This window comes from Podarcis raffonei, chromosome 11 (genome assembly GCF_027172205.1).
Source record: "Podarcis raffonei isolate rPodRaf1 chromosome 11, rPodRaf1.pri, whole genome shotgun sequence".
NCBI lineage: Eukaryota > Metazoa > Chordata > Lepidosauria > Squamata > Lacertidae > Podarcis > Podarcis raffonei.
The window spans coordinates 3,205,118-3,232,684 of NC_070612.1; the positions used below are offsets into that span (position 1 = coordinate 3,205,118).

Consider the following 27,567-nt stretch of genomic DNA (forward strand, 5'->3'; position numbering starts at 1 on the left):
TTTTTTGGTCGCCTCTCCAATTGGCGAAGAGCGGGACTCCCCCCCTTTCTCAACGTCTTATTGGGCGGATTGAGGTGACGTCTTGCGGCGCGACATATAGGCGCGAGTCTTTGAACGTAGGCTTGGCGGCGTCGCCATGGAGACGCGGCCTAGCTGGGCGGACGGAGCGTTCCCCGCGCACCCTGAGGGAGTCCTTAGCGGGGGTCGGACAAATCTGAGGAGGAGGGGGGAGACACGCGGCTGGAGACCCCTGGCAGAGGAGAAAGAGGCCCAGTTGCCGCAGCGGTTCCCCGCCCCACACTCGGCTAGCTCCGACCTCTGCCCTGTTGCCATGGCGACGGGCTCGTAGAAGCGGGAGCGTCCTCCACGAGGCCTAGCGGCGGTTCAGGGCCTCCGCTTGTGAGAAGTTTCTGAGGAAAGTCAGGAGAGGCCGGCGCTGGTTTTGCGCTGCACCTGCCGGATCCCGCATATTCGTGCAACCCCGTTAGGATAATACACTTTTCGGATTTCGTTGGCCCTTGAGCCATTATTTAAATGTGCAGCCAGGCCTTGTTTTAAAACCAGTTTAAAATTTTTAAAGTGGGGGCATGGAGGAACCGACCTCGGATCTGAACAGACTGACAGGCCGCCTTGCTCTCCCCCTCACATAACGTTTGGCAAGATTTTGGAGGCATCAATTTTCAGCAGGTAATGCTCCTTGCACGTATCTCTGGTGCTGCCGTTTATCTTCAGTGAAAGCCTGATTGCAGGTTTGTTTGTTTTTTGTCTCCTTGTATTCCTAGTGTCTGGCAGTCCAGGAAGGATTTTGTGCAGCCGTTTGTGCAAAATCCGAGCTTGCCTAAAGCGATAAACTCAGAAAATCCGAAATAACGATGAAAGTGGAGTCTGGCCTGGATGGTATGAAAAATACAAAATTCGGAAGAGAATGAAAATCAGCAGTTCTGAAAGACCTGGGAATATAAGAAGAAAAAGGTATCAAACTTGTTGTTTGGCAGATCTCCCTGGGGAAAGAATTGCAGAGCTGGTGGCATCACCACAAAGAAGGCTCTGCCATTATTATTGTCTTTATTACCTCTGCTTCTACTGGATACAAATAAGGTCTTAAAGAACCTATATTCATGGGCAAGTTCATGTGGGAGAAAGCACTCCTTATGATGCCTGGGTCTTTAGCTATTATCTGCCTTGTGGTGGTGGTGGGGAGTGGTTAGAGGGGTCACAGAGACCCAGGTTCAGATCCCCATGAAGTATACTTTGTAGCTGGTCAACTCCCTCTCTAACCTAACACAGCATTGTTGAGAGCAAGAATTGAGTCATGGGAAAAACACTTTTGCCACCCTGAGCAGGGATAGGGAGCTGAATATGGCCGGCAGGGCAAAGTCACCATGATGTCAGGTAATCTGTTTCCACTTGTGCAGATAATCAGTTGATTACCAGAGCTTGTAAAGCACCATGCTCTGCTGATCAGCTGGTTGTTGGTGCTTGCAAAGCACTGTGCCCGCAGGTCTGCAAATTCCCTTTAGCCCAGCTTGGTGTGGTGTAGTGGGTAAGAGCAGTGGACTCGCAATCTGGGGAACCAGGTTCGCGTCTCCGCTCTTCCACATGCAGCTGCTGGGTGACCTTGGGCTAGTCACACTTCTTTGAAGTCTCTCAGCCCCACTCACCTCACAGAGTGTTTGTTGTGGGGGAGGAAGGGAAAGGAGAATGTTAGCCGCTTTGAGACTCCTTCGGATAGTGATAAAGCGGGATATCAAATCCAAACTCTTCATCTTTACCTGCCCTACACCTGATGTCATATGTGGTGGGTGTGGCTTGGCCAATAGGTTCACCAACCCTTTAAGAGAAACGGCAGGATATAACTGCCTTGTCTCTTCCCAATTCATTGCTCCTCCAGAATTTCTCAACACTGAGCAAGGTTCTAGCATGGGGAAAGCTCTGCTAGCATCAGCTGCTTAGCACCAGCTGCAACTATGCAAATTGGGCTGGGGGGGAGATGTGTGAATTCTGGGTAAACAGGTGTTGCCTTGTCGTAGATGGGACATTGCTTCTATGAGACTGACCTCATTTTGAGCACGCAATCTTTGTGCAACAATTGGAAATGAACAGGGTTGGGGCATTGTTTCTTGTAACCTCAGCTTGTATCGGATAATGCATTTCTATTTGGAAAAGCAAACAGGCTGAGTCTTTCTCCTCAGCATCTTCTAGGCTGCAGTCTTATGTACTGTGTTGCAGCCTAAAGATAGAGAGTGGATTCTATGCTGGGGTCATTCTGTTTATGGTTCTGTGTGCTTATACATGCCCAGGAATTACTGAAACACAGCTGCCTTTGGGGAGGGGCCTTGCAGATACTTGAAGCAGTGCTGTAAGCACATGTGCTTTAAGCTTTGTAGTGCCAAATTCTTTGTGTGGCACAGTTGGCTATATTGGCATACCATACTAAGCCTATTCCTGCTTCTTGCGGGGAGTCTCGCCAGCGCTAGGCTTTGCAGTGTGCTGAGCTGCCCTATAAGAGGGAGAGAAGGTGTTATGGGAGGGGAGCAGCAGGAGATTTGGGACCTGCTGCAAAAGATCCAGGGCTCAGGATCTGGCACCTCCAACAATGTCCCAGCTCCTTGGTTCACATTTTGAGGGCCATGGTAAAGCTGTGGGGTCGTAGCACCCTTGATGGAAAGCCAGAGAAAGATAGGGAATGATCTCTCCACCCCGTGCTACTTCAGAGTGTGCCCTGCTTCTCCATCAGTGTTTTCTATGAAATAGGAAAGGTCAGTATGTGGTGAATGAATTCCCCATTCTGTTTGTTTATTGGTTTATCTTGTTGGGATTCATATTGTGTCCCGGTGTGCCTTTAAATTTCTTTTGGCATTACAGTAACATATCACTCCAGTCTTCCAAGCAGTATACTGCTACACATCCTCCCAAGTAGATTTACTTTAGTGGATGTTTCTTTGTATGCCAAAAAGACTCGTTCTCTGTCCTGAAGCATTCAGGCCTCTCTCCACCTCCACTAGATTGTCGGGAAGACCCACATCGATCCTAGCGAGTGGCAGTAGGCCAACAAATATGCCAGACTTTGAGAGGATCCTGCTTCAGTGCTGAGATTTGGACTTGGTGACCATAAGATGAATCCTTTCATCCCAGTGGATGTTGTGTGAGACTTGTGCACTGAGGGGATTTTGCTTTCCCTTGATACCTCTTGCCCAACAGACTGAATAATCGGTGCTGTCTTTGTCTGTGGGCAAACTCAGTAAAAGGCAGAATGTTCCTTGTACCCTCTCTGTTGTTCGTTTGTTATGAGCAACAAATTGCAGCATAGCTTAAAAGCCCCGTTAGAGCTTTGGAATGTCTTTCTCCCCTGAGCTGGAACAAGAACTTGGTAAAGTATAGGCAGCTTTCCTCCCTCGTATCATTTCTATAACTCGAAAGGAAGAAGCTGGTTGCTATGTAACAGAAACCATTAACATGGCAACTGAAGCACAGGGAATGAAGCAATAATAGCTTCAACTGTGTAAAGACAGATTTCCTTTTATATAGAAACATAATGAAGAAAGCATTCTTGGATTTCTGAAAGCTTTCCTTGCAGGAAAGAATCGCGTGCAATTTTTAAATGATTAGCTGCCCACTATAACTCAGACTTGTTTTATTCATGTACCAGGAAAATGAGAAGTTTCCAGGAACCACAACAGCTGTTGTCTACAGCAGTTGTCCTACATCGGCTGTGGAGCAGAGGCTTTTTCACTGAGGTCATCAGGCTAAAATTAATGTGAAAGAATGATCAGAAAATGGATCAGGCTGCAGTATTTGAAATTAGTGATGAGAAAGAGTAATGCTGACTGGCTAGCTTTTAGCCACAGTTACAAAGTAGGTTGTGATTTCATTTTTATTTGATAAAACTTTTATTAGCATTGTCAGTTTTACAGAACTATTTATGTAGGCAGTATGAAGAACTTAAAAGCACAGGCTAGAGTTTGTGAGATTAAAAATAAATGAAAAATGAATGGATTAGAGAGATCCTGGATTGCTATGATTTGCACAGGCAGACACATACACACACACACACCAAGGGTGTAAAATATTTTATATGCTAAGGGAAGGGTAAGCAAACAATATTACTTTGTGGATTCCATTGGCAGCTTTCAAGGGGCAACAGTTTATGATCATCTGTGCAGTTGAAGATGGGCAATGATACTGTATTGGTAATAAGCTCTTCTCTTCCCACTTCCATCTCCGAGTACATCAGGGTACCATTAGGTGAGGCAGAATATATATCCCCGCTACCCCTTTCAATGTAATGCTGGTCATGCTCCCTAATGTTGGGAATGCCCTCTTGGGTTCATCGGTTGGGTGCTAGGTTAGAGCTGGAAGGATCATACAGTGATCCAGACTTCCTTATTGAGAATGCCTGCCGGAAGGAGAAAACTCGGTGCAAAGAGCCAGAAGACCATTATTGAGAATCACAATTCCTCTAAAACAAAGAATCGGCAGAGAGCCAACGCCATCTGCCCTGGCTCAGAAACAGAGCGGGTTGAGGAAACCGAGAAAAACGGAGCAAATAGAACCAACAACGTTGTAGAGTAACAACATTGGGGGAAACTCACCCCCCCCTTAAGGAGGATGTCAATGACCCGACCCCCCTCCTCCCAGGGAAAGCTAATCCATCCAAGAGGGCAAGAGCAGGAGCAGGAGGGATTCCTTCCACTCCTAACGCTGACCCACCCATGCCTCTAGAACAAGATATCAGAGGAGCCTGCTTTCAACCAATTCGGGATACGCACCCCTACCAAGAGATTTGCATGTTGTCTGCAGAAACTATGGTTCTGGTTCTCCAAAGACTGGATGAAATCCTCACCAGAATAGTTAACATTGAGAAACAATTGGATACTAGTTCCTCCCCTTTAAATGCCCAAGGGCTTAAAAGGATGATAAGAAATGACTCTGTTAACAACTCATCAACTCAAACTATGGATGAAGTGAGGTCCTGTCAAGTCTTGCAAACGAACCAGATAATGCTTGAGATTCACCGATACACTCATAGGTGGATGAACCGCAGACAAATTACTATGTCCTTGTCTCAGCTCCTGAATTACCATTACCGAAATGTAGATCTAGAAAATTTCCACTTCCTGCCTACCTTGAGAAACACCATGCGCCTATTTATGACCTTTAGGTCATCAACCCTCCCATCTCGACTCATGGAGATAAAGGATACCCTATGGTGGTTCCATTCTCTCCGCCCAGTGAGGGTATTTAAGGACGAAACTAGGAGGCAATTGGTCCCTTGCATAGAGTCAAAGCTAATGCGGATAAAGGAAACCAAGCTCAACACTAGAAATACTAATTGCCCGAAGGAAGAAAAGAACTCTGTAAGCCTAGAATTACAAGACCTGAAGAAGAGACTAATGAGTATAAAGACTGAGATTTCAACCCAAAATATAAGGACAGTAGAGCCTAGAGCACAATATTTAAAGACGTCCAACAGCTCTTTATCCCATAGAAAGACATCAGTGCAACTCCCTGTTCCCTTTTCAAACGACACCAAATTAGATGAGGAATTTGGCGCCTCCGACATTTCTATGGCAACAACACCTAAAGAACTCTATGTTGCTGACAATCTGGAGATATCCAGCACCAACTCTACATCTGGACCTTTGCCTAATGTTCCAAAAACTTATCAGAATGATCAGCCTTCTCTACTGTACTCCTGGCGAGACAGGATGGACAGATCTTCCGAATTCGAATCTGGCTCTTTGTTGGCCAGTGATCCACATTTTATAACACATACCTCATTAATACTTCCACAGCCACAGATAGAACCAACAATCCTCCAATTAACCCAGGAGGGAGAGGGGGATTGACAGTTAATGAAACACCATGGGACTGTCCCCCCCGCTTGGGATGCGGTTGGTTGGGTTTTATCTTCTAGGGATACTTACCCTATCAGACCTCCACCTCTTTCCCATACCATTTTGTCCCAGGAGTCCTGGCCCAAGGATGACTTGTTATTGAGGGGATGTTACCCATCTATTGGGGAGGCTAGTATGGGATCTGGGATTTCCACAATTGAAGGGCTAGGGAGGAATGGCGGTGGGGCTAGATATCTCTATCGGCGAAGGGTTTCGAGATGCAGTGATCCTCGAACCCCTTCCAATCTACGCCCCATCCCAAGGGATGAGGGTAGGGAGAGCAAGGATTACACACCTCCGTCATTGGTGCTGTGCAATGCCAGGTCCATAAGCAACAAAACCGCCACTATGCGTGACTTTTTTGTCTCGCAGGGGATTGACCTGGCTTGCGTGACGGAGACCTGGGTACAGGAAGGCGAAGTACCTCCCTACATGAGATAACACCCCCAGGTTTCTCTGTCCTCCACCAATCGCGGACTGTGGGTCGGGGGGGAGGAGTAGCGTTGTTATTCTGGGAGGATTGCTCTTTCAGAGCTCTGCCATCTCCGGCATTGAATGTGTTGGTCTCGTGTGGGGCACCAAGGAGAGCTTGGCTGTCTGGCTGGTGTACCGACCACCCAGCACAACTGCAGCCACCCTTTCAGACCTGCTAGAGGTGGTGGAGGGCTGGGCCTTGGAGTTCCCAAACCTACTGGTTTGGGGAGACTTCAACGTCCATGCTGATGCCGCTCCCTCCTCACAGGCTCTGGACCTAGTGACTTCCATGGCAACACTAGGGCTCTCCCAGTTTGTTTTGGGCCCCACTCATCAAGCAGGCCACACGCTGGATCTGATCTTTGGGGCTGGCATAGATGTGATCATGCTCCCCACTATGGAAGTGCCATGGTCTGATCGCTACGCTTTGAAAGCCAAGATTGACTTCCCGCTCCTCCCCGGCTCAGGTGGCGAACCTATTTGGGCTCGTCCGTGAAAACTGATGCATCCTGATAGATTCCAACAAGCCTTGCGGAACCCTGCTCCTCCTGGCGACTCATTAGATGACCTTGTTGAGGACTGGAATAACCGGCTCTTGGCAGCCATTGATGAGATCGCGCCTAAGCGCCCTCTGCAACCCCGCCGAAACCGGGCCCCTTGGTTTACTGAGGAGCTCCGGAAAATGAAGCGGGATCTCAGACGGCTAGAGCGAGTATGGCGACGGACTCGTGACGGAGCCTCAAGAACATCTTATAGGACGCTTATGAAAGCCTATGAGATGGCTATGAAAGCTGCTAAGAAATCTTACTTTGCAGCTTCCATTGCATCCGCTAGCTCTCGCCCGGCACAACTTTTTAGAATAATTAGGTCAATAACGTCCTTAGGAGGACAACCAAATTTAAGCACAAATTTGACCCACAGCTGTGAGGCATTCGCGAGCTTTTTTGCGGAGAAAGTCCTGTTGCTCCGCCGTGACCTCCCTGCCAATTTAGATACAGTGACTGAACTGGAGGCCCCTCGACTGACTTCAGGTCCAGTGTTGGACCATTTTGATCGGATACTCCCTACTGATGTGGATAGATTCCTCCAAGTTGGTAGGCCCACCACCTGCCTCCTTGATCCGTGCCCGTCTTGGCTGATTAGAGAGGGTCCAGATGTTGCGCGGACCCCCCTGGTTGAAATTATCAATTTGTCCCTTGACACGGGGACATTCCCAGGGGAACTGAAGGAAGCAGTGGTGTGTCCACTCTTAAAGAAAACTTCATTAGATCCCTTAGACCTATCCAATTACCGCCCAGTTTCAAATCTTCCATACCTGGGTAAGGTAATTGAGAGAGCGGTTGCTGAACAGCTTGGTAGGTTTCTGGAGGAAACATCGGCATTAGATCCATTTCAGTCCAGTTTCCGTCCTGGTTTTGGGACGGAGACGACTCTGGTTGCCCTAACAGATGATATCCGTAGACAACTGGATCGAGGCGGGTCAGGACTGCTGATCCTTTTAGATTTGTCAGCAGCCTTTGACATGGTCGATCATGATCTTCTGGACCACCGCCTCGCAGACGTGGGGATACAGGGCATAGCCCGTAACTGGCTGTGCTCTTTTATCTCTGGTCGTGGACAGAGGGTGGGACTAGGGAGGGAAATGTCGTCGCGCCACTCCTTGGTGTGTGGAGTGCCGCAGGGCGCAATTCTCTCCCCAATGCTTTTTAACATCTTTAACCCTTGCCCAGATTATCCGGAGCTTTGGGCTGGGCTGTCACCAATATGCTGATGACACTCAGCTCTATCTGCTGATGGATGGCCACACCGACTCGGCCCCGAACACACTGACCAGATGCTTGGAAGCTATGGCTGGATGGTTTCGTGGGAGCCGATTGAAACTAAATCCTTCGAAGACAGAGGTCCTATGGCTAGGTCGGGATGGCATGGGGATGAGGGACCAACTCCCTTCTCTTGCGGGGGCCCAATTAGTGCCATTGCCTTCCGTTAAGAGTTTGGGTGTAATCTTTGACGCCTCCCTTTCCATGGAAGCGCAAGTTACAGCAACAGCCAAGGCGACATTTTTCCACCTTCGTCGCATCAAGCAGTTGGTCCCTTACCTTTCCCGCCCCGACCTGGCCACAGTGATCAATGCGACGGTCATCTCCAGGCTTGACTACTGTAATTCGCTCTACGCGGGGCTGCCCTTGAAGCTGTCCCAGAAACTCAAGCGGGTACAGAATTGCTGCAGCGAGGCTCCTCACGGGGTCTTTGCCATGGGAGCATATTCACCCAGTGCTTTTCAAGCTGCACTGGCTCCCGATGGAGTACAGGGTCAGATTTAAGGTGCTGCTTTTGACCTTTAAAGCCCTTCACGGCCTAGGACCCTCGTACCTACGGGACCGCCTCTCCTGGTATGCCCCACTGAGAGCCTCAAGGTCCATAAATAACAACACCCTAGAGGTCCTGGGCCCTAAGGAAGTTAGATTGGCCTCAACCAGAGCCAGGGCCTTTTCAACTCTGGCTCCGGCCTGGTGGAACGCTCTGCCTCATGAGACCAGGGCCCTGCAGGATCTGATTTCTTTCCGCAGGGCCTGTAAGACAGAGTTGTTCTGCCTGGCCTTTGGCTTGGAGCCAATTTGATTCCCTCCCTCCTTCTCTTTCTTTTTTCTTTTCCTTCTCCTGCAATGAGGCTACATTTTAATGTTCCATTATTTTAATGTTGTATTTTATTTTTGTTTTTAAGTTGTAATCATTCATCTTGTTTTTATTATTGCTTGTAAGCCGCTCTGAGCCTTGGCTGGGGAGGGCGGGGTATAAATAAAAAAATATTATTATTATTATATTATTATTAGTGGTACCTCAGGTTACATACGCTTCAGGTTACATACGCTTCAGGCTACACACTCCGCTAACCCAAAAATAGTGCTTCAGGTTAAGAACTTTGCTTCAGGATAAGAACAGAAATCGGGCTCTGGCAGCGCGGCGGCAGCAAGAGGCCCTATTAGCTAAAGTGGTGCTTCAGGTTAAGAACGGACCTCCGGAACGAATTAAGTACTTAACCTGAGGTACCACTGTATAGGGAGAGCTTCTCGGCTGCTTCTGTCAACCAGGGTTGTCCCCAGTGGTGTCCACACACATGCATACCACTTGCACACAGGCATTTCTCCCTCCCCCCTCCCCCAGTCTACAAATCTGTCATTTAGACAGAGTACCAGAAGATTCAAAATATAGTTCCTTTGTGAAGGGGATGTGGTGGAGCTATTTCACTGTGTCTGAACAAGGAAAGAATATTCTGCTTGCCTTTGTTGTTCCACTATGTGCCCTGTGGCCACTTTGCACTAGAGTAAAATAGAGCAGAATAGAAAGCAACAGCTGCCCCTTGTGAAGCTGAAATTTATATCTGAGCAGCAAATTCCTCCCCACACCCTAACCCAGATCCTCACCCTGGTGCCATTTATTCCTGTGAATGAATTTCCTGTGGGAAATGTATGAGCGCAGGAGGTGTAAATGATATTCAGCATGCATTATTAAATTTAAAGTGATTTTTTCTGGAGGCCAGGGTTTTCTCTCTTTTGTACTTACATGGATATCATTGCCTCATGGGTCTATAGCATGGGTAGGCAAACTAAGACCTGGGGGCTGGATGCGGCCCAATCGCCTTCTAAATCCGGCCCATAGACGGTCCGGGAATCAGTGTGTTTTTACATGAGTAGAATGTGCCCTTTTATTTAAAATGTATCTCTGGATTATTTGTGGGGCATAGGAATTTGTTCATTTTTTCCCTTCAAAATATAGTCCGGTCCCCCACAAGGTCTGCGGGACAGTGGACCGGCCCCTTGCTGAAAAACTTTGCTGACCCCTGGTCTATAGCCAAATACTGTATTTACGTGTTGTGATAAGTGGCTTTCCACTTCTGTACCAGCAGGTGGCACTGAAGATAAGAATGTAGCTTTTTAAAATTATTATTTTAAAGAACTCCTGTTCTTTCCTCAGTGTAGCTGGAAATAAATATTTGCTTTTGAGAAACGCTTTTTGTGTTTGTAAGTGGGGGTCACAACAGTTAGGAAACAGATGAGGCCACAGGCCATGTTTTCAAACTACTGTTGTATAACAGATAGTGTTTGGGCATAAAATTGTACTTCTTTTCTGCCATGAAATTTGCTGAATGGCCCTGGTGCCTAGCCTACCTTACAGGGTGGAGGTTAGAACAGATGGGAGATAGAATAGAATAGAGGGAGAAGGAGACCCCTCTATAACGCTCTGGGGCCCCTGGAGGATGGGTGGGATAAAAATGCAACACGTTGGATTAAGAGGCTGGAGTAAACCTGACCCATGATGGCTAGCTGCTCTCGAATACAAAATCCAGTGGCTGCAGTCCAGCTGAATTGTGAACAATGGGAATCCTGCCATTGGCTTCAGGGCAGAATGCTTCTTAAACCTGCTTTTTGCATAATAAATGGACCTGATTCTGCTTGTAGCTCAGAATTGATTCTCTCTGTCCCTGGTAGGTGGTGGCGTGATCATTCAAACTCAACTGCTGAATTTCTAGATGTAGCATAACATTTTAAACATCTATTTCACGAGGCACCGGGGCATAAGCAAGATAAGTGAAATAAACATGTAGAGAATGGGGAAATGTGGGTTTTTTTACAGCCTTTTTTACAACCTGTTCTTATGCTTTGTTTGAAGCAGATCCCATTGATTTCTGTACGCCTAGTACTAGGTCTTAAAACCACAGTGTGTGCGTCGAAAATTGGTATTCTTGTAGATCAGGTGAATTTTCTTACTTATCATTTTTTATTTCTCCTAAATGCAAACTAAAATTTATGTGGCTAGTGCTCTCTGCATCTCATCATGTAGCAAGTGGTTCTGCCTTCTGGTTAGTTAAAACACGTTGTTGAGCTAGTGGTTGTTTTAGCCTCATTCTTCATAACTTGTTCCACCACCCCAGTAATGTTTAATCATCCTTCTGCCCATGTTTCTGGCCTCCCAAGTGCACAGGATATTACAGTGGTACCTCGGGTTACATACACTTCAGGTTACAGACTCCGCTAACCCAGAAATAGTACCTCAGAACTTTGCTTCAGGATGAGAACAGAAATCGTGCTCTGGCGGCGCGGCGGCAGCAGGAGGCCCCATTAGCTAAAGTGGTGCTTCAGGTTAAGAACAGACCTACGGAACGAATTAAGTACTTAACCTGAGGTACCACTGTATTAGAAGCACCTTTTCAGGTGCACTTGTTGGATTGATTGCTTCAGTCTTACTTGGTTATTGGATTTTGACATTTTGGGGCTAGTTGTTTTGTTTTTTGTTTCTGTTTTTATTATGTTTTGCTGTATTCTGTTTTGTCTTGAAATCCACCTTGAGGAGGCTTTTATTATTTTTTTATTTATTGCACGAAATTTATATACCACTTGATTGTAAAAATCACCCCCGCAAAAGCCCTCAAAATGATTGCTCTGAAAGGTGACCTGAAAATATTGTGAATAAACAATAGAGCATTTGATTTCAGTAGATTCAGCTAACAATTTGCTTTCCTTCCAGCAAGTCTTCTTTCTTTAACACTGAATTGCTGGTGACTGAAGTCATAATCGGTTGACAAAGCATGTATGAAGCTTTCAGCATTTGTTTGATCAAAAGGGAAATTCCACCAAGAAACAAATGGAAGTTTTGTTTGGGGATTTGTGAGTTGCTATCAAATAATTTTATAAGAATGCATCCTGGATGTAGGTAGAAGGAAGTGTCATTAGCTTGAATGTGAGTATGAATATGAATATGAATAAAATCCTATTTAGTGCATCATGATTGTAAGATTTTCTCAATAATAATATTCAAATGGTGCACAATAAAAAAGGAAATATAAACTTGAAATTGTGTATAGTTGCTCATCTTAAATACACTTAGGTTGGAGTGAAACTATTTGATTTCCAGAGCAGCAGTAGCACACTTAAGATTAGAGCAGAACCTCTTTTATATATTAATACATGCAGGCACCCCTTTGTCTTTGTGACATGATGACCTTTTGAATTTGTCCATATCCATTTCACTGCCTTTTGATCATTAGCTGTGGGGAGCCTTTGGGACACATGGTTGGCCTGGAAGAGGCACATCTAAATTTAGGCACATCGCTTTCTGTAGCTGGTAGAGTCAATCTCTGCAGCTTGTGGCATTAGTTGTAGATACTTTTCAAGTGTAAGAAGCCGGGAGACACAAGTAAGTGATTGCACGTTCTAGTATGTGCTTCTCAGTGTAGTGTTATCGTATACTGTGAATATTTGTGTATGACTAACTGTCTGACTTGATTGATTGACTGATTCCATTTACACACTACAATACTTCATTAGAGGTGCTTTTTAAGGCTCCTGAATGAGGGTCACCATTTAAGAAGATCTACTTATCAGTTCATTGGAGAAAAAGAAGCAATATTCATTATGATACAATTTGTGTTTGAAGTAGGCACCTTTCTGCCTTAGGTTCATGAGTTTAATGGGTAGATTTGGGGCTTCAGGATTCAATTCTCCTCATAAACTCGTATTCTACAGCTGTGATTTTAAAGTCACTTGTTTGTTAATTTTGTCAGAGTGACAAGGGGAGCACAGCTCATTCACAATGAGAAGCATTGCTGAATACCTTTTGATGAAAGCACTGATATACCCTGGATATCCAGAGTTTCCTTTCTCTGCTCTCTATATTCCTTCGCCATAAGCTGCTCTGGGAGGAATGATGATGAAGGGCAGGTTAAACAGGATCAAAATTAGGTAATTAAATTTTGAAGCAGAAAATGATTTATTTTATTTGATTTATTTGATTTATTTTTTAAAAAATGCATTTCCCACTTTTCTTAAATTACTCAAAGCACACACAAAAATCATAATATGGTAAAACAGTAATCCAGCTATAACAACAAAACAATTAAAAATCTAAAAATTAATAAGCAATCAGAATAAAAAGGGGAACCAAACTCATTTACAACAAACAGAAACGAACCTAGTAATTCCTAATGTGTTAAATGTACTGAAGTAGCCAGTGCAGTGCCATTTCCAGAGTGTCTGCTGATGTTTAGTGGGCTGGAGCAAGATGGCAAAGAGTCTTGTGGGACCTTAAACACTAATTTTTATGGGAAGTGTCAGTAGCTTAGTAGCAGAACTACTGGCACCTCCAGTTAGGGCTCGGAATGTCTCCTGCTCCCAGTGTACAGACAATACTGAACTAGAACTAGCAGTCTCACTTGGAATAAGGCTGATTCCTAGATTTCAGTGGTGTCGGCTTTTGTGGAGTAGAGGCCACTTTGTTGGAACCACAAATTGTTGTCCCGTTGGCAGGTGCACATTTCTAAAGGGAAATGAGATGCAAGCCAGAAGGCTTCTGTTTCCAATCTCGTCAGCTGTTCGCTCACTGGGGAGTTTCACTAAGCCACTGTTCTTCAGCTCCCTGCCTGTAATAGGATGGTAATATTACCGACCTACTTGACAGAGTTGATGTAAGGATTAATGAAATGGCAGCTTCACAGATGAATGGGGATCTGAACTTGGGTTTTCCTTCTCCGCTGGTACTAATGGCAGTGTTATTTTTCATGTCTAGAAATAATTTAAATATGAATAAAACTTTGAATGGTGAGGTACTATCCACCAATAAACTCTGCCATGTAAGCACTGCTGCTGCTGCAAGACCCTGATTCATTTTTTGCAGGATCTTTGCCCTATTCCCAGTGAGCCTTTAGCATGAAGCAGATGCTCTGTTGCAGCTGCCCTTAATGGATAGTTTCCATGTTTTAAAAAAGTCACTGTTTCATACAGACATGTTTCACTTTGTCTTTTTTGCTTTATTTAGCAGACCTTGAATAGAAGATGGCCTCCTGTCTATACGATTGCCTTTGTGAAGCAGAGCTTGAGAAATACTTTCCCCATTTTAGTGCCCTTGGCTTTCAGAGGATAGATGAACTTGCCAAGGTCTCCATGAAAGATTACACCAAGCTGGGGGTCCATAACATGAAGGACCGCAAGCGCCTCTTCCAGCTCATTCGAATAATCAAAATGTTGCAGGCAGAAGAGGAAGCAATGAGGAAAAAACAGCATTTGCAGACAGGTGCTCTCTACCTCCGGCCTCAGGCAACTAGATGTGGCCCTCGAAGACAACTGCACTTTGATTCCCTCTCGGAGGAAAGAGATGGAGGGAGAAAGCAGCTTGAGCCTGAATTGTGTGCCTTATCCAATTGCTCTGTAAACGAAGATAAAGATGATTTAGCTGCAGTGTTGAGCCACGAAGCTGAATACAAAAGACCTAGGAAAGACTCTTTGAATGCTGCTGCAACATGGACAGAACATAAACTGGGCATTCCAGCTATCAGTTCATCTAACGATATTGCTCCTCTCCTAGGGGATGCTGAAGCCCCCATTGTACAAAGAGTAGCTCATATTTCAGGTTATAATTATGGAGTGCCTCATTCTTGTACCAGGTAATAAACCTTTTATCTGTATTCCTTTACATGGAACAATGTAATTCTCTCCTTCATACATGTGGGGGAAGTTAAAGCTACAAAATAAAATAGAATTCTGCAATCAATTATCCTACATACTGTTTTAGGAATGCATTGTGCATACATTTGATTTGCACGTATAAATTTCTATAGTGTGGGCTGACTTTGAAACTGCAAATTTAGCATTTTTGACATCCTGTGTTTCGCAGACCTAACGCTTCTGAGAAGGAGACTCCGTGGACTGAGACTGACAAGATCCGTGTGTGCGTTCGAAAGCGTCCCCTTGGCTTAAGAGAAGAGAGGCGTGGGGAAGTGAATATCATCACAGTAGAAGATAAAGAAACCCTCCTGCTCCATGAGAAGAAGGAGGCTGTTGACCTCAGCCAGTACATTTTGCAGGTTGCAGTATTTTGGCTCCTTACATCTTGTATCATGTCTTAAAGTGTTCAAGTAATGGTATCAAACTGATCTTTTTACAACCAAAGAGGAGATAAAACAACAACTTCCCACAGCAGAACATGGAGTACTAATCTGTATTCTAAAAAATTACCTTTTGTAAAAAATAAAATAAATCTGAGCATACAAAACAGAAAAAACGGTTAAATCCAGAATATTCATCAACACCCTATCCACTGAATATTAAGCCCTTTTTTGAAAATGAGAACTTTTGCATGGACTTTCATAGGCCTAGTGGATAAGGCTTTAGAGACAGGAAAGGTGAGAGAGGAGGCTGCCTGTGAGAGAGGGCATCTTTGTGCTTTTGCGATGGCTTGCCAACAGGTGGAGAAGGATCTCCTCCAGAAATCTGAATGACTGCTTTAGTCCCTGGGGTCTTATCTTAATGGATGACACTGTTCTTGGGCCTAGGAAATTAGAATTTGAAAGTTGAAGCCAACACCTTGATTTGCTTCTGGAAGCTAAAAGGGAGCAAGCATAGTTGCAGCAGTGATAGCAAGCAAGGAGCATTGCAACAGTACTGCAGTCTGTAGGAGAATGCTATAGTGTATTGTAGGCCAACAAAAGGCAGGTGTCCTCCAAGGTCCATGGACCCCTATACTCTTTGTTTATTTTAGATATTTTGGGACGTGGGTGGCACTGTGGTCTAAACCACTGAGCTTCTTGGACTTGCTGATCGGAAGGTCAGTAGTTCAAATCTGCACTATGGAGTGAGCTCCCATTGCTCTGTCCCAGCTTCTGCCAACCTAGCAGTTTGAAAGCATACCAGTGCAAGTAGATAAATAGGTACCGCCACAACAAGAAGGTAAATGGTATTTCTGTGCACTCTGGCACTTGTCATGGTCCTCTGTGCACCAGTAGCAGTTTAGTAATGCAGGCCACATGACCCGGAAAGCTGCTCGTGGACAAACGCTATCTCCCTCGGCCTGAAAAGCGCCGCACCCCATAGTCGCCTTTGACTGGACTTACCCATCCAGGGGTACTTTACCTTTACCTTTTAGATATCTGTTACATTTATAGCAGCAGGGAATTTGACATTACCAGAAAATGATTGCATAATAATTAAGCGCTGCTGTATTATATTCTGATATTACACGACAGTGTTTCACGAATCATTCTGGTGTGAATGCCTATGGTACAGTAGAAGAGGTCACTTTCTTGGGGATACAATATTCCAGATGCCATATTGTGCTCAAGGGAGATATTCCTGCCACATATGAGCCACAACCTGTGATTGGCAGGTGGCGAGGGGAGGCATCTCAGGCCAGTACTGGAACACTCCCCAAATAACATTACAAATGGTGCTATAAGGATGACATGATCCAAACTTTGACTTATCTAGACTGTGATAAACATGCAATTTCTATTACTTGAAACTTTTCTGTAATTCTGTTGGACTTGCCTCTGATTTACACCCTCCTCAAAAAAGAGAAATGGGTACTTCTAAAGATTAAATGTTCTCCCTTGCATTGTCTTCTCTCTTTTCTGTTGGAAAGTGAGCATATTGTAATTACTGCCCGAGGCGCCTGTGCTTAACAAAGGCAACAGAACTGGGCTGCCAGCCTAGTGAATTCCCTTTTCCCCCCAGTTTCCATTGTACTAGAGAGCAAGGTTCTCACAGGCCTTCAGTGCTCCAGTTCTCGCTGAATGATCTATGCTCTCTCTTCCTCTGCCCTCCTTCCCCTCTGTGGTTAATGATTTTTCCGCTAATAGTCTTGCATCTTTTTTCTCTCTTGGTCCCAGGTACCTTCTGCTGCCTAGATCAAATTCTCATTCCGATTGACAGCAGCAGGAAGGTAACCAGTCTGCAGAGCAGCATGTTATGTACACACATGCCCCTCCTCTTGCTGGTGCTTCAGTTCAGTGGAGCTCTTGCCAAATAATAAATAAAGTCCTCATAGATTGTGCCTACTGACACAAACAGCTTAAGAGGAAGAAGCCTTAAGTACAGGAAGTTTTACTTCTGAAATGAGGATTTCCTAGAAATGTCTTTCTAGGTTTCTAGTTTCCTTTGCCTCAAAAATACATCAGAATTTGGTAGTGGAAGTTCCTTTTCAGCAGCAAGAATCCACGGCTTGATTTTGGAACTTAACTTTTATTTTGCATCATTCCATGTTATCATTGCATACCTGTTCGCTTAAGGCAAGATGAAGTATTCTCTTCTGCCTCCCTCCCTCCTCCCTTTCTTATTTTAGCTCTGCTTACAGCTTTGTTTCCAGAGACACTTGCTTGGTACAGTTGCTGAATCCATTAGTTTGCTCTGGCTGATGGTGATTGCATGATGTCTGAATTTGGCTATGCGGGGTCTCAGCTTCCTGGTTTCACTTTGAATGGGATTCACACCCACAGCTGTGTAACTTATCATCATGGGTGGGTGAAAGGAGTAGAATTCCTTTTTGTGTAAATATCCCTTTTATTTTTGCAGCATGTGTTTTACTTTGATGAAGTCTTTGGGGAGGCCTGTTCCAACCAGGATGTGTACATGAAGACTGCCCACCCCCTCATTCAACACATTTTCAATGGGTAGGGTGTTGTGTATCCTTTCCCTATCTGTGCCTATGAACATTTTCATTGTTTATATATGTTTATTGATGTTTTCATGGTGCTCACCTTTCTTCCTCTGTTTTTCTTTTGGTGGTGGTCCACACACACACACACACACACACACACTGTCCTATATCTGAATTATGTGTCATTTTAAAATAAATGAGCAGATAAGAGAAGGAAAGTAAAAATTGTTTTCCATTTTATTTATTTAGATTTATATCCTGCCACTTGACAAGGTAGCTCACAATTTAAAAGGTGAATCATCAAATAGAATAATCATAAAACAAACAAGAAAAACAAAACGTGTAGTAAAAAAAGGGCATCCGGTATAAAATCAGTAACAGGCGTAGCATAACTCAGTTGTTCCCACCATCGTAACCCCAAGACATTTTCATGGGTGTCTTGAAGGCTTCCATGGAATTGATGTGATGTGCACCCACTTAAGGAAGTGTTTCCTAAGGAATGCCATTCTAGCAGCTATTCAGTGGTAAAGGGGGTCTGGCGTAGGGTTTGCATTGGCAGCTGCAGAAGCAAGCTTTCTGCTGGACCACTTAGGACTTTAAAGGTCAAAAGTGGTACTTTGAATGAAGCCTGGAAACCAACCAGCAACCAGCCGCGCTTCTTCAGTATGAATGTTCTTGCATTCTGTGACTGTTTGCAGCCAGTAGCTATGCACCAATTCTAGTCCAGGTGCTGCTTCTTAACACCCTTTCAAGGATAGTCCCATATGAAGTATTTCACGTGGGGGAGGATAGAAATCTCCTTAACAATGTACCTTAAATAATAATAAAACCCAAAATGGCATCATGCCAAAGCCCCACAGAATGAAGGGGAACTGCATAAGCGCACAAAAGTATAATGGGGTTGGTGGTTGACTTTCAGGCTGGCAGTGCAGATCTTCTGCATTACCATGTTACATATTTTTGTGTTTTTATATTGTAAACCACGCTGTGCTCCTTGGATGAAGGGCGGTATAGAAATCTTGGAGCACTGCAGCAGGCACATGACTTAGGAGCAGTGTCACCTCCCCACCAGTGTTCTCAACCACACTAGGGAAATGTGTAGCTTTTGAAAAGTAATGGTGACTTGTATTTACTTCTGTAACAATGAACGATCAGAATTTTTTTTTTTAATAGTTAAAAAAAAAAAGCAGTCCCAAGGTGCTTTAAACACTAATGTATGTGTCAAGGGACACGGGTGATGCTGAGATCTAAACCACAGAGCCTAGGACTTGCCGATCAGAAGGTTGGCGGTTCGAATCCCCGCGACGGGGTGAGTTCCCGTTGCTCAGTCCCAGGTCCTGCCCACCTAGCAGTTCGAAAGCACACCAAAGTGCAAGTAGATAAATAGGTACCGCTCCGGCGGGAAGGTAAACGGCGTTTCCGTGCGCTGCTTTGGTTTCGCCAGAAGCGGCTTAGTCATGCTGGCCTCATGACCCGGAAGCTGTCTGCGAACAAACGCCGGCTCCCTTGGCCAAGATGAGCGTGCAACATCAGAGTCGTCCGCAACTGGACCTAGCGGTCAGGGGGTACCTTTACCTTTCTGTATCATGGCATGAACTTTCATGGGCTATACCCACTCTGCTTTTGAGAGATTGCAGTAGCTACTTGTGGTTGTTGTTACTGCTGCTTTATTGTGAATCAAATCAGCTCATGGGCTGGAAAACCAGTGCTGATGGTCCCAATTTGTTTGTTAAACTAAGGCTTGCTTCTTTTAATGCCATCTCACTCAGCTAGAAAAAGAGCAGCCTCTTGTGGCCATTCAGGATTTCAGATGCTGTTTCAAAATAAGGCTCAGTATGGAGTGTCAGACTTGAGTGTCATCTGCTGGAGGCGCTGCCCACTAATTTTTGATGCCAGAGAAGCTGGCAGAGATTTGAGTAATACTACCTGGGTTATAAGCATTTTGTGGATTGTACCTTGGCCACACCTAAAATTTCTTTCCTGCCATAACCTAAATGTTCATGGTGGATTACAATAGATAAGCTGGGCCAGGGACATTAAAAATGGTGCCCTACTGATGGTGCCGATTTGCAAGGCTCCATTATGACTAAGCAGGGATTCAAATCTGGATTTCTGCTGCTCTGCATCGCACTGCAAAATAAAATAAAGGTACTTCAGATACAATCTTCTTTGGTGTAAGTAGAAGAAATATTTATTGCAAGGTCATTGTCTTGTACCACTGGTCTCTGCTTCTTTAACTATATCAATTTAGTGTAGTCCACTCCCCTCGCATCTTTGATGTTGCTACTTAAAACAACTGGTATTCAGCTACATAAGGAAAACCCACCAGTATAATTACATTTTGTTTTCAGCCTTATGACTTTTGGGACAAAGTCAACTAGATGAAGGTACTTTTAGGATGCAACCATATTAAATCAGAGTGTAACTTGAGAAAGGTCAGGTATAATTCTGCTCACAACTTCTATATCAATATTTTTATCTTTACCATTCAACTGTACATACACACGGACACAAGACGCTTTCATATTTAAGGAAGCAAAAAGACCAAATACCTTCTCTCCATCTTTCAATCTGGCTATTGTGATTAGTTAGACTGACTAATTGGCCAAGCTGAATATCACAAAAGACTAAACTCCACATTTTTGTCACCATTATAATGTGAACATAATCAATTATGGTGCCAGCTTAATGGAGAGTGCCCCATGCTGTGCCCAAGCCACAAAGGCATCACGCAGGAGTTCTTTTTGAGGCAGCTGGGAAGGTTGTTATTGGAGTGACAGCCGCTCCTAACGGAGCCATTGTGTTGTGGAACTTGCAAGATAGGAATGAAAAGGAGGGCAAGCAGGTCCAGGGGACTGTTTTAAAGGATGCCATCCTTGCCCCGGTTAGCCCACCAGGGGGAGGACGGCATTAGTATTGAAGGCAGAAAAGTTTCACTCTTGTAGCTTATGGTGGTTCTCTTGTATAGCCACTGAACTTCACATAGCAGCTCTGTACATGATGTTCCCCCCTGATGGCTCTTCCATATGCTTTGTTGCCTTTTCTACAGTCAAGCCTTTTGAGAATGTCTTATGTGCAACAGATCTAAACAGGATGTGAGAGGACATCAGGAGATCTCTTGGAGGCTGCTTCCATATCTCCACATTTGATTATCCCACAGAAGTAGTTTGGGGCAAGCATTCAGCGTCTGTGTTTTACCATAGTCTTTTACACGCTAATAGACGCTGTTATATTAAAAGGTGCTTCTCTTTCTTTTGTTACAGCGGCAACGCCACCTGCTTTGCATATGGGCAGACGGGTGCTGGCAAGACCTATACTATGATTGGCACTCACCAAAACCCAGGACTCTACGCCCTGGCTGCTAATGATATCTTCAGGCAATTGGAAGCATCTCAGACTAGAAAAGACCTCCACGTCTGGATCAGCTTTTATGAGATCTACTGTGGACAGCTTTATGACCTGCTAAATGGAAGGAAGAGGTGCTTAAAATCCAAGAGTACAGCTTTTGAAACCAAGGCCATTAATCAGATATAGCTGAACAGAATTAGAGTTGCTTGGGACAGCGAAATATGGGGACAAGTGGGTTATTGTTGTTTTTTTAGTGAAGGAATGCATGATAAAGTCCTGTCCCAAGAGCTGTGCAGCTTGCTCAGTCTGCCTAAAAGAGGAGAGAGGCTTTGATTTTGTAGTTTCATAAGTGTGCAGTTTAGGAGTTGGTAGCTAGATGCCCAGAGCCAAATCTGCCCCCAGAGAAGTATCTACTGCTCCTTCTGTTGCCAGGGCTACACAGCAGGGCTTGCTGTCAGTCCATACTGAGGGAAGGGGGCAATGGAGCCTGGCCCCTCCTTCCCATAAAATTAGTTGCTGATATAGTTGGTTCAGTAAAAAGCATTAAAATCCCACCCCCTTTTTTGTGTGTGACCATTCTAGCAACTGCTGTAACTCGATCTTATCTTTTCAGTACATTCCAGAATGGAGACATCTCCCGTGTGGCTCAGTCATGTCAGCTTTTGTCCTTCCTTTGACAGGGTGACCTGAGGGATGTGTTGATGTTTGCATGGCACAGGGAGTACTTTCCAGTGGAGAGGTGGCGAGAGCGCTATTTTGTGGGGGCTCTGTGGGGATGGAGGACTGCAAACACTTAATCATCTCTCTGGGTTATTAATTCTGCAACAGGCAGATGACAATTTAAATATCAACATAAATTAATTCCCCCACTCCTGATTGTTCTAGCTGATACACACAGCAGTGTCTGCTGCCCCTGCGATTTCAAGTGTGAAATGAAATGAGGAGCTCCCGCTGGGAAGTTTCAGCTATCAATTCTGCTTCAGAATGGGGTGGACTGTGCATTGAAATAAAACCAATTTCCCGTGAATGGCTGTGTCTTTCAAGGGCAGCTGGTGCTATCCCACTGTTGGCAGGGTTGGGTGAGGATGCGGATGTGAAATTGTGGAGCCTTACCTTCCCTTGTTCATGGTGGGATCCATATCTACATAAGGGTTGCTCGATCAGGTGCTGTGTGTCTTCCTGTTCTTTGGTCATGCATTTCAACCAGTGAGTGAGGTCATCAATAAATTTTGGCTGAGGCCACTTGAGGAAGCAGGATGTTGCTCTAGATAGTCTTTTGGTCCGATCTTGCTGGGATCTTAATTATCAGCATGCTGATGATGCTCAGCTCTTGTGTTCGTCTAATTTGAGTATGTTAGGGGATGCCCCAAGTTTCTGGAGTTGGTCAGGGGTTGGGTGAGAGCTAATAAATGGAAGCTCCACCCAGGCAGTGGCGCTGTGGGTAAAACCTCAGCACCTAGGACTTGCCGATCGCATGGTCGGCGGTTCGAATCCCCGCGGCGGGGTGCGCTCCCGTTGCTCGGTCCCAGCGCCTGCCAACCTAGCAGTTCGAAAGCACGTCAAAGTGCAAGTAGATAAATAGGGACCACTTACTAGCAGAAAGGTAAACGGCATTTCCGTGTGCTGCTCTGGCTCGCCAGAGCAGCTTCGTCACGCTGGCCACGTGACCCAGAAGTGTCTGCAGGCAGCGCTGGCTCCCGGCCTCTAGAGTGAGATGAGCGCACAACCCTAGAGTCTGGCAAGACTGGCCCGTACGGGCAGGGGTACCTTTACCTTTACCACCCAGGCAAGGTGGAGGTGCTGCTGGTGGGTGCCTCAACTGGCCAGGAAGGAAGTATTCATCCTGTGACTGGTGGCATTGCACTCATGGAGGGACAAGTTCAAAGCCTGCAGTTAGATCCAGCCTTGACTGATTGCATTTATATCCCACTTTTCCTTCAGTGAGCTCAAGGTGATGTTCCCCTCCTCCCTGCTTTATCCCCACGGAAACCCTGTGGGGTAGATCAGGCTGCAAGTGAGTGACAGGCCCAGGGTCACCCAGGGAGCTTAATGGCTGAGTGGAGATTTGAACCCTGGTCTCCCAGGCCCAACACTGATCACTACACCACACTGGCTCTCTTTGATTGTGTATAGAATAGTGATGCCTGTGGCATCAAGCACCTTTTAACCAACTTTGGTGCAATGGTTGCAACATTTCTTGGAAAGAGATGGACTCGGTAACATGGTTCCGCTTTTCAAGATTACTTGGAAATTGGAGCTGGTTTGGAGTATCACGGCCAGGTTATTGATGGGAGCCTGCTGGACTATGACTCCCATAATTTCTGACAATCGGCCATGGTGCCTGAGACTGACAGAGTTGGGGTTCAACAACATCTGGAGAGCCACAGATTCCCCATCCCTGATCCAAATCTCCTGTGCCCAGGGAATCAAAAACACTGACTTCTGTCATATGAACCTGTCCGTTTACAGAGATGATTGTCCAAACATCAGTCAAGGCTCCTTGTGCCCCTCCCCTTCAGAGATTTTTAGAACAGGGCATTTCCTGTAATGACAGCTTGATTCTGAAACACGATTTCCAAGAGAACTCACATGGCACCCATCCTGTGACTGTTGAGGCGCCAGCTCAATAATTTGTCTTCCAGACAAATTAAAATTGGTGAAAATTAGCATGATGGTTTTCTGTAGTTTGAGTTTTGTTCCGCTGCCCCTTCCTTGGACTCTGTTGTTTTTCTGATTGTTGTTACATTGAATTATTTAATGGGTGCTCATTGTAATCGGCTCTATTTGGAAGTGGGGGCTAAAAGTAAATTTCATGTTTTGAAAATTAAAAATGGGCATTTGTTGAACCTTTCCCTAAGCACTTTTGCAACTAATCTATGTGGTTTCCTCCCCAGGCTTTTTGCAAGGGAAGACAGTAAGCATATTGTGCAGATAGTTGGGCTGCGTGAGGTCCAAGTGAACACCGTCAGCCTGCTACTAGAGGTAATTCTGACCACCCAGACGTACACATTTGATTAAGCTTTGAGGGTGCAGGTACCATGGAAAAACCACTGTGCCCCACGTAATGGTCATGAGATGTTTTAGGATGTGCATGTGGCCAATTGTTCTCATTAAGCGTTTTCTTAAGGAAAATACTGGACATACCTGGGCTCTCATTAGATTATTTCTTCTCTCTCTCCTCATTAGATTCTAAAGACTCACGGGTTTTCTTAAAAAACGGATTGCCCTTGAAAAACATACAGCGTACTAGAAGGAACCAAAACAAAAGTTAGATATGATTTAAATAGGCCTCATCACCTCTGAGCCCAGTTGATGTCGTTAAAGAATTTCCTTCCCCACTTTGGGGTTAAGAGTTCTGAGGATTTTATTGACTTACTTGGGGCATCCTGTTCTGCTGTGCCTCCCATCCTGCCTTGAACTTACAACAAGCCGTTTTCATTGCTGAGCAACTTCCACAACTTGGTTCTTTCAGCTTTCAAACAGTGCAGTTGTTCTCTCCCTCCTCTCACCCCCCAATATTTTTGTGCTGATAGGAGCTTCAAAGTACTTTGTGCACTGCAATAGATGTAGAAATGATATTGCAAAATTTTAACACTGAGGGGTCTCAGCCCTGGCACCAATTCCTTCTTTGGTTCTATTGACTAGAAACTGAAATTGCTGTGCACACCCCCACCCCCCGTGCCTGCCCAGCTGTTTTGTTTAGTCGTGTCCGCCTCTTAGTGACCCCCTGGACCAGAGCACGCCAGGCACTCCTTTCTTCCACTGCCTCCTGCAGTTTGGTCAAACTCATGCTGGGAGCTTCAAGAACACTGTCCCACCATCTCGTCCTCCGTTGTCCCCTTCTCCTTGTGCCCTCCATCTTTCCCAACATCAGGGTCTTTTCCAGGGAGTCTTCTCTTCTCATGAGGTGGCCAAAGTCTTGAAGCCTCAGCTTCACGATCTGTCCTTCCAGTGAGCACTCAGGACTGATTTCCTTCAGAATGGAGAGGTTTGATCTTCTTGCAGTCCATGGGACTCTCAAGAGTCTCCTCTTCAAAATTCAAAAGCATCAATTCTTCGGCAATCAGCCTTCTTTATGGTCCAGCTCTCACTTCCATACATCACTACTGGGAAAACCATAGCTTTAACTATACGGACCTTTGTCAGCAACGTGATGTCTCTGCTTTTTAAGATGCTGTCTAGGTTTGTCATTGCTTTTCTCCCAAGAAGCAGGCATCTATTAATTTCGTGACTGCTGTCACCATCTGCAGTGATCATGGAACCCAAGAAAGTAAAATCTCTCGCTGCCTCCCTTTCTTCCCCTTCTATTTGCCAGGAGGTGATGGGACCAGTGGCCCAGCTGTTTACTTTGGCAGTATTTTCTTTGCTGTTGGCTATGGAGACAGATGAGCAAGCTGGCCTTTTGTAGTGCACTGAACTGATTGTGTGTCTCTTCACTTTCTGGCTCACTAAATCCTTTGGCATGCTTGGAATGTATAGTTTCGGGTAGGGGGGTGAGAAGAGAAACTGTCCAGCTTATGTCCAGCCTTAACGAAATACATTTTGCTTTGCTCATTTCCAGTGAGTGATTGTTGCACATGGGCAGGATTTTCAATGAGTTTTTCAAATAGTGATAAATGGGCTATATGAAAGGACCTTGTGGCATGATGAGGACTCCACAAGTTGCTGGGCTTAAATATCTGCCTCCTGGTTTTGTGGCAATGCTGGTGATGATGGAAAGAAATATTGGGGGGGGGGGAATTACCTGCCATCAAACTGCCATCAGACATTTAAATTGCAAGGACATTGAATTTCCTATTTCTCTTTTTTAAAGTAATTTTTATTGGGCTTTTTAATATAAAGGTAAAAACATAAAACACTAGATGAAGCAACTCAAATATGGAATAACAAAACAACAAAACAAAAACAAAGAAGAGTAAGGATCAAACAGATAATAAGCAAAATAAAGTAATTTACAAAAGATGGCATAAGTAGATGTTGTGTTCCTATAGTATAAAAAGAAAAAGACTAATTAATGTGAAGACTATAAAGTTCCCAAATGCCCAATGATGCTGGAGTTTTGCCTCTCTCTGAATGAGTGGCGTGGTCTCCCTTGAGTCATCTGGGGCTGGTTGGACTGTACAGTAGTACCTCAGGTTACAGACGCTTCAGGTTACAGACTCCGCTAACCCAGAAATATTACCTCGGATTAAGAACTTTGCTTCAGGATGAGAACAGAAATTGTGCGGTGGTGGCGTGGCAGCAGTGGGAGGCCCCATAAGCTAAAGTGGTACCTCAGGTTAAGAACAGTTTCAGGTTGAGAACGGACCTCCAGAACAAATTCAGTTCTTAACTCGAGGTGCCACTGTACTAGTACATATGCAGTTTCACTGTGGGGTTTATGTGGGGAGTCCTAGTCTTAGTTCTGCTCCTCCTTCATTCCAGGTAATTCTGAAAGGAGGAAAAGAGCGCAGTACCGGGGCAACTGGAGTCAACTCGGATTCCTCCCGTTCCCATGCCATTATCCAGATTCAGATTAAGGACCCAGCAAACAGAGTGTTTGGGAGGTGAGTGGTAAAGAGCTGGAAATGTTCCATTCTGCCTCCAAGACCTTGCAATGAGTCTTGCAGTCCTCTTCTCAGAATGCAGCCACCATGTGAAGAGTGTATGTACTCTGCTCATAGGAAACTCCTGGTGAAGAGGTTGTTAAAAAATGTACACCTAACCCCTCCAGTAGGGACGCGGGTGGTGCTGTGGGTTAAACCACAGAACCTAGGGCTTGCCGATCAGAAGGTTGGTGGTTCGAATCCCCGTGACGGGGTGAGCTCCCGTTGCTCGGTCCCAGCTCCTGCCAACCTAGCAGTTCGAAAGCACGTCAAAGTGCAAGTAGATAAATGGGTACCGCTCCGGCGGGAAGGTAAACGGCATTTCCGTGCGCTGCTCTGGTTTGCCAGAAGCGGCTTAGTCATGCTGGCCACATGACCTGGAAGCTGTACGCCGGCTCCCTTGGCCAATAAAGCGAGATGAGCGCCGCAACCCCAGAGTCGGTCACGACTGGACCTAATGGTCAGGGGTCCCTTTAACCCCTCCAGTGTACTTGCATCACTTAGGTGGTTTACAACAAGAATGAAAATCCCATAAAAGAAATGAAACAACATAAACGTTCTGAGGTGAGGGTCTACTTCTAAGCCTAGCAAGATAATTTCCTTGTCGAAGTAGGAAGGTTTTAACCAGCCGGCCAAAAAAGGGGAACAATGAGGGAGCAAAATGCAGCTCTGTAGGCAAGGTATTCGATCATTTAAGTTCAGCCATCAGGAAGACCTCTGGTCTCCTGAGTAGTCACCCTCCAGCTACAGATGGAACATGGAAAAGGCTCGGTCCCATACTGTAGATCGTGCTGACTGGGCAGATTGGTGCTGGAGGCTCTCTTGGACATAAGCCACTT

General features: G+C 45.2%; 1 protein-coding gene across 3 annotated transcripts in view; it reads left to right on the forward strand.

Moving 5' to 3' along the window:
- The first annotated feature begins 82 nt into the window (after positions 1-82).
- KIF24 (kinesin family member 24) overlaps positions 83-27,567 on the forward strand; it is a 37,568-nt gene continuing 10,083 nt past the window's right edge. The window contains exons 1-8 of one of the 3 annotated variants that reach the window (XM_053408958.1): positions 83-687; positions 793-983; positions 14,187-14,808; positions 15,039-15,228; positions 17,711-17,808; positions 21,059-21,274; positions 24,038-24,125; positions 26,568-26,689. In XM_053408958.1, the coding sequence (XP_053264933.1) occupies positions 14,201-14,808; positions 15,039-15,228; positions 17,711-17,808; positions 21,059-21,274; positions 24,038-24,125; positions 26,568-26,689 (1,322 nt within the window). In that variant the 5' untranslated portion in view covers positions 83-687; positions 793-983; positions 14,187-14,200. Of the gene's footprint in view, positions 688-792; positions 984-12,424; positions 12,567-14,183; positions 14,809-15,038; positions 15,229-17,710; positions 17,809-21,058; positions 21,275-24,037; positions 24,126-26,567; positions 26,690-27,567 lie in introns of those variants that run through there. The other 2 variants (XM_053408959.1, XM_053408960.1) reach the window with 2 other exon arrangements.